Here is a 6,571-nt window from a genome sequence, read left to right as displayed (position 1 = left end):
TTTAAAAAGTTGAGCAATGTTTTTTAACTCTTTGTTTTAGGAGTAATTTGAACGATGTCGAGAACTTCTAGTATTTAGGCCTTTTCTTTGTCTAGTCAACAAGCTGAAATTTCAACCTGGCACTAGAACAGCTTTCTATTTGGACTGACTGTTCGGCTGACTAAGTCTCGAAAACCTGTATAGGCCGGTATGTCTGCGTAGAACCGCGTAAGTAGTTCGCGTTACGCCAAGTAAAAAAACAGCTGAGCTTAAGATTGATAAAGTAATTATTTTTATGCTTTTGCAAATTTTTGGCTCTGTTTTTACAATATTGATTACAGTATGTCCAATTAGCTGCAATGGACAACATGTAAATTTGATTATTTAAAAAAATCCATGCTAAATGGTACTCATAAAATATTATTACTTTGTGTTGGAGTACTTTCACGGTCAGTTTTCACAAACGATCTTCTTTACCAATACTCTTCCATCGTGATCCAAAAGCTTAGTCGAAGCTTTATGCTGTTGCAATGGTGAAATGATTTCACCTTGCATGAAATTAGAAAGCTTTTACTGCTTTCGAGAAAGGTCGATGAAAGAAGAAAGTCGATGAAAGATCGCACAGATCGCTTGACCAAGCTTACACGCGTTGCGCGATGCGTTACTAGGAAGCTTTACGATTTATGATGAAAGCGTTTAGATCGCTTTTCATTTCGTTGAAAATAGCAACTCTTCTTGGCCGGAAGCAAATTTAACTTACTTCTACAAAATTTGTTAACGGTTTTAATTAATACCTTTTGGTCTTGCATTGGCATGATAGATGCGTTAGCCCGCATATCATCAGACAAACCGTTCAGTTACGATTGCTGAGCGATATTCAGGAGCCAATCTGAGCGAAACAAATTTGTACTAGTTTTTTGGTAAATATAGCTTCGGTCAGTTCTTCGTTACATTTTTATTTAGAATTTGATTTTTATCATTGCATAGGTTTATTAGCTAAAACGCGTCACAAGCGACACTTATGACTAACTTACTTACTTACTTACTTATCCGGCGCTACAACCGCTTTGCGGTCTTGGCCTGCCTCAGGAGTGTCCGAAACCGCTCACGGTCTCGCGCCTTCGTCTGCCAGTCCGTTATCCCGGCCTTAATGGCGGACGCCTCCACGCCATCTTGCCACCTCAATTTGGGCCTACCACGCCTCCTCTGTCCTTGTGGACGGCCTAAAAAGACTTTACGGGCTGGGTCGTCCGTTTCCATGCGTACAACATGGCCAGCCCACCGGAGCCTGGCGAGCTTAATACGCTGTACGACAGTGAGGTCGCCGTACATCTCGTATAGCTCGTCATTATAGCGGCTCCTCCATTGTCCTTCCACACATACGGGGCCAAGTATCCTTCTGAGCATCTTCCTCTCGAACGCGGCTAAGAGGGCTTCGTCAGATTTGGACAGTGTCCATGTCTCAGAGGCGTATGTGAGTACTGGTACTATATAGGTACTATATAGTCCCAGCTTCGTCCGTCGCGACAGGTTCTTTGAGGTGAACTGCTTTTTCAGGCTGTAGAATGACCGGTTGGCAGCCAGCATCCTTGCGCGCAACTCAACTTCCATACTGTTGTCGTTGCTGACCTTTGACCCAAGATAGGTGAATTCTGGGACGACTTCAAAAGTGCGTTCACCTATCTGTACATCACGCCTACGTAGATTTGGATTATTTATTGGTAGGTCCGCTGATGTTGCCACCATCAGTTTGGTCTTTGCCTCGTTTATCTGCAATCCGAGGCTCTCTGCCGCCTGCTCAATCCCTTGGTAGGCTTCTGCTACATAGGAGAGCCGCAGACCAATGATGTCTATATCATCAGCGTATGCCAGGATCTGGGTTGACTTATAGAAGATGGTTCCCGTAGTCTCCACCCTCGAGTCGCGGATGGCCCTCTCTAGCACCAAGTTGAATAGGGGACAGGCAAGCCCGTCCCCCTGGCGCAGACCCTTGGTGGTAGCAAAAGGTCCTGAGAGTTTTCCATCCACCCTCACCTGGCATGTGACGTTGGTCATAGTCATTCTAACTAGCCTTATCAGTTTGGCCGGGATTCCAAATGAGCTCATAGCGTCGTACAGTTTTACCCTGGCTATGCTATCGTATGCGGCTTTGAAGTCTATGAAGAGATGGTATGTGTCGTTTTTGTATTCAGCCATCTTCTCCAAGATCTGCCGCATGGTGAAGATCTGATCAGTGGTTGATTTTCCGTTTCGGAATCCTCTTTGATAGTTTCCTACTATCTCTTCGACGTGCGGGACAAGGCGATCCTGAAGGATCAGGGAGAATATTTTATAGGCGGTATTCAACACCGTAATACCCCTGTAGTTGTTGCAGTCCAACCTATCTCCCTTCTTGTATATGGGGTAGATGATGCCGAGATTCCAATCACAAGGCATCGATTCGCTATCCCACACCTCAGTAACAATTTGATGAATCTCGTTTTCTAGTCGTGCACCTCCATTCTTGACCAGTTCGGCTGCATTTCCGTCGGTTCCGGGTGCCTTGTTATTTTTCAGCCGACGGATAGCCTTTCGTGTTTCATCTATGCTAGGTGGCAGTAGCATGACATTATCTGCTAGTGGCGCTTCTAGCTGTTCGCTAAACTGGTCATTGAGTAATTCATCAAAGTACTGAGCCCACCGCGAGAGGACCTCTGGCTGGTTACTGACCAGATCTCCATCCTTGTTGCGACAGCAGGTTACCTTAGGTACAACGTTGTTTCGGTGACCTGCTATCGCTTGGTAAAACTTTCGTGTCGGTCCGTACGCCTCTCTGGTTTGCTCGAGTTCCCGCATGTTTTGCTCTTCCAAAGCATGCTTCTTGGAGCGGTGAACTCGTTTCTCTTCGCGTCTAAGCCGTGAATATTCCTCTGCGCATGCCCGCGTTCTATGCCGTTGCTGCATTGCTCGGTATGCAGTATTCTTACGTTCGGTCACTTGTCTGCATTCATCGACTAACTTATAGCTATAAATAATGCGATGGCCTTTGAAGTAACCTAACTGGTAGGTTGTACATGTTCGATCACCATACAATACATAATGATAAGGGGTTTGAATATGATAGATATATTTTTCCCAACTATAAAGCTTGATGTTCTATGGACACAGATCAAGTCAATTGCCAATAAATTTCCCGTTCTACGCCCAATCATCGTTATACAATATTTTTGTGTCTTCACAACCTGTAGTTATCATTCAATAAATGATGGCGTTCAGTTCAGAAATTTGAGTTCCTGATGCATTCCAATGTATTCTGTGATTTCAAGGAAAGCGCTAAATTGATTGATTGGTCTTTCATATTAAATTTATTAGTGTTTAAATACACCATCAATGGTGAAATGTAGTTGGATAGGGTAACATGATTACGATGAAAATGTGCGCCTATTTAGTGCTTGATGCTAACATGCTAATGTGGAAGATAGTAGTATTCCATGCTAGTCCAACCGTGCAATATTAATCGTTGGATCTGTGGTATGCTGCACTGGTTATTATTTTGTACCGCCCATACCGGACATTCTGTAAGTACTGAGTGTAGATGATCCAGTTCCGCTTCGATCGTTGCGGGAAAACAGCTCCGCTCGCTGGGTCGCAGATGAAGAAAGTGGAAATCTGGTAGAGAAATCAGTGAAATGCATTCTCCCCAAACGAGATGTCCTCGAGTCGATCAGCTGTGAGGGAACGAGTGGTACCATTCCGGAAACGGTGTATTTATTTCATGGACACCAACTGGGCCCGTTCTTTCATGAGCTAGAGCAGGTTTGGTTTTTGTCCGCAGCAACTTTCGCAACCGGCAGCAGGAAACCGGGTTCTGCGCAGCGGTGAGCTAGATTTTCCGCGACTTTTAGTTTCGATGTCCGGCCCCAGTTGGGCGGTTTGAAACTCGTTTATGTATGTGAATTTGCCGTTAGACCTGTACTAGGTACTATTTTTTTACTCGTGCCAAACTCGTAATTGAATTTCCACGGGAATTGGACCAGTTCAGCAAATAAGCTGCGAAATAACGGCAAAGGTCTGCTCCAATATTGGAGTGAAAGTCATTCCTGGTAGATTCCGATGCATTTGCGTTGTATTTCAATTAGTTGTTTCGCAGGAAATGTGTGTTAAGCGGATATTTCGGATGCATGGCAGTAGCCGTTCCTTGTGCTGTGTATTGGAGCCTAAAGGATCTGGCATTTAGAGATCATACAAAACACAAGCGAGTACTTCTTCATTTAAGTTTTATTTGACTGCATTTTTTACACAAAAATAGGACGTATCGTACAAAAAATAACGAACACGAAATCATAACTCGTACAAAACAAAACAAAAAAACTAAAACACATAAATTATCAGTTCTGTTGAGGGAGCAGTACAATAAATTAAATTAAGTTAAATAAATAAACTGCTGTGCGGTGGGCCGCGCTCCGGCAAAAACGGGAGCCGCCTCGACCGCTAAGAGCTAAAGCTGGTGTGCCCATCGATATGTTCCGATCGGGGAACGGTGGGCCCCCTGTCTGGTTATTGGGGGATTACGAGATGTGTGAGAGAGATTGGGGAATGATTGTGTGAGTGAGGGTTCAGCAGGAACCATTTTTTGGCTGTGTGTAATGTTCGCTTCGCGGTTTTTGTAGACGACGTTTTGCATGCAAATTCCATATGACGCGGCGTGATAGAACGATGCCCTACCGGCGGGGTATCAGTTCGTCAGTCGGTATTGAGTGCGAGTTCGGTGCTTGCTGCGCTGGGGCCGTTGCGGGTGGAGGAGCGGGTTTGAAAGCGGGTCGAATGGAACAGGGCTGGTTCCTTCTGCATTACACCGATCCAAGCGCCGATCCACTGAGGGTGAGATTAATGGGGTGATTTGGCTGAGGATGTTCGTGAGCGCTGTCGAGATGCCGAAGGACCCAGGTTGCACTTGCTTCTAACCGTTTGTTTCTAACCGGACTCCCACCAGTGGCACCGGCTGACAACGAGCAGCCCGCGACTGGTTGTTTTGGTGGGTTTTTGGGGATATGGGAGTTGGCTGGGATGGGGGGATCAAGGTATACTGCGCTTACTGGGCGTAGTGTCCGTAGCCATTGTAGGCAAGACCCTGGCCAGATCCGATACGTCCCCAGCCGCCACCGTGTCCACCGGAGACGACCACCTCATGGGCCGATTCGTGGTGTCCGCTGCCGCTCGAGATCAGCTTCTTGATGCCAATGATCGAGGCGAGGGCGAGGGCGAGCTTGGACACGATCAGAGCCTTACCGGCGAGCAGGGCGAGGGCACCGAAGGCGAGCGGGACGAGAGTGCTGCCGAGCAGGAGCGGGATCATGATCCAGTGGCCGTTCTTCTTGTCCTTGTCCTTGCCGCCTCCGAAGCCACCGCCTCCGGCACCTCCGAAGCCACCGCCTCCTCCGCGGACCTCATCCATGGAGCGCTTGATTTCCTCGCTGGACGGGAACTTGACCTGGTGGGAAGGGAAACAAAATGTTATTGGAGCGGGCCGATCGAAAAGGTGTGAGAGTAAAGCGGTTCGGCCAACTCACCTGCAGCGTGTGAGACTGGAAGAAGGACAGAACCTTGTCGAAGAGCATCGAGTTGAGCGAGCGTTCCTTCTCGTCGAGCGAACGGGGCAGCTCAGCCTCGAGCTGGGCCTCGGTCTTGAGCGGGGTAGCGTCAGCGGCCGATTCCTGATCGCGCACGAATCGCACGCCCTCGCTCAGCTTGAAGTCCTTGGTCGAGCGCGCCACGCGGTCCAGGATGGTGAACAGCTTCATCTTCAGGCAGGTGGAGACATCGGCGCTGGCACAGTCCTGGTACGTCTTGTACAGGTACTTGATCTCGCCCAGGTAGGAGCCGGCACGGGGCGTCTGCTGCTGCGGTCCGTTGCTGTCATCGATCGAGTTCGAGCTGACCGGCAGCGTGGCGGAGGCACTGTGGGCGACGGACACTGTCGCTAAACACCCGATCACCAGTAAACACTTGAACAGCTGCATCGTTGCAGGGTTTGGCAGAATGAGGCCGGGTTGGGTTGCGTTGCGCTAGAGCGTTTCTTAGTAAATCTGTTTCACGAAGAAAACAGATCACAATTGCACGAGGCCGAACTCACACTCTGCACACTCGCTCGCTGTTTGCGATGGCTATAGAACTGAAGACGAATGGACTCAAACTGTGCCTTCCAGTGGGCCGCCGGCATCAATATATACTCCGAGCGCAGTTGGACCCGTTGCACGCAAACCGGCCCTACCATCCTGTTCGCGCAACGTGCGCGATAGATGCACTTGCATTTCCCGCGGCTCACCCTTTTCCCGCCCGTCAAACCTCCCTTGTCCGCCCGTCCGTCGGAGCCAGTCTTGCTTCGCTCGGTATTGTGCTATCGTTCGCTGCACACACATGCGGCAGTGTTGGCCGATCGCCGGCATACCGAGAGCCATCTTCACCGCCACCGTTCCGGCCGCCGTTCTGTTCTACTGCACCGCGAGCCAATGTACAACGTCGGGCGGATGATCGCGTGCCGTGCAAACATCCCCGTGCCGCTTGAATGCACCGCAAAATCCGTGTCGGCGTTTCATGCGTTCGATACGGCAGA

At 48.7% G+C, this 6,571-nt stretch overlaps 1 protein-coding gene across 1 annotated transcript; it reads right to left on the bottom strand.

Annotated features, from left to right (window-relative positions):
- Window positions 1-4,218: 4,218 nt before the first annotated feature.
- LOC1273951 (uncharacterized) lies at window positions 4,219-6,167 on the bottom strand. Its single transcript, XM_313005.5, has 2 exons — window positions 5,529-6,167; window positions 4,219-5,449 (listed from the first exon to the last, which is right to left on the bottom strand). The coding sequence occupies exons 1-2, from the start codon at window positions 5,976-5,978 to the stop codon at window positions 5,051-5,053; spliced, it is 849 nt and encodes a 282-aa protein (XP_313005.4). The 5' UTR covers window positions 5,979-6,167; the 3' UTR covers window positions 4,219-5,050.
- Between the last annotated feature and the right edge of the window lie 404 nt (window positions 6,168-6,571).

This window comes from Anopheles gambiae, chromosome 2, assembly GCF_943734735.2.
Source record: "Anopheles gambiae chromosome 2, idAnoGambNW_F1_1, whole genome shotgun sequence".
NCBI classification, from domain to species: domain Eukaryota; kingdom Metazoa; phylum Arthropoda; class Insecta; order Diptera; family Culicidae; genus Anopheles; species Anopheles gambiae.
Note: the sequence above shows the minus strand (reverse complement) of the source record. Positions and strands in the feature narration are given on the sequence as shown.

Excerpts from the sequence above, each read along its gene's own strand:
- LOC1273951 (XM_313005.5), bottom strand. The coding sequence starts at position 5,978 with ATGCAGCTGTTCAAGTGTTTACTGGTGATCGGGTGTTTAGCGACAGTG. Across the intron at positions 5,450-5,528 it reads TCCAGTCTCACACGCTGCAG|GTCAAGTTCCCGTCCAGCGA; the intron begins GTGAGTTGGCCG and ends CCTTCCCACCAG.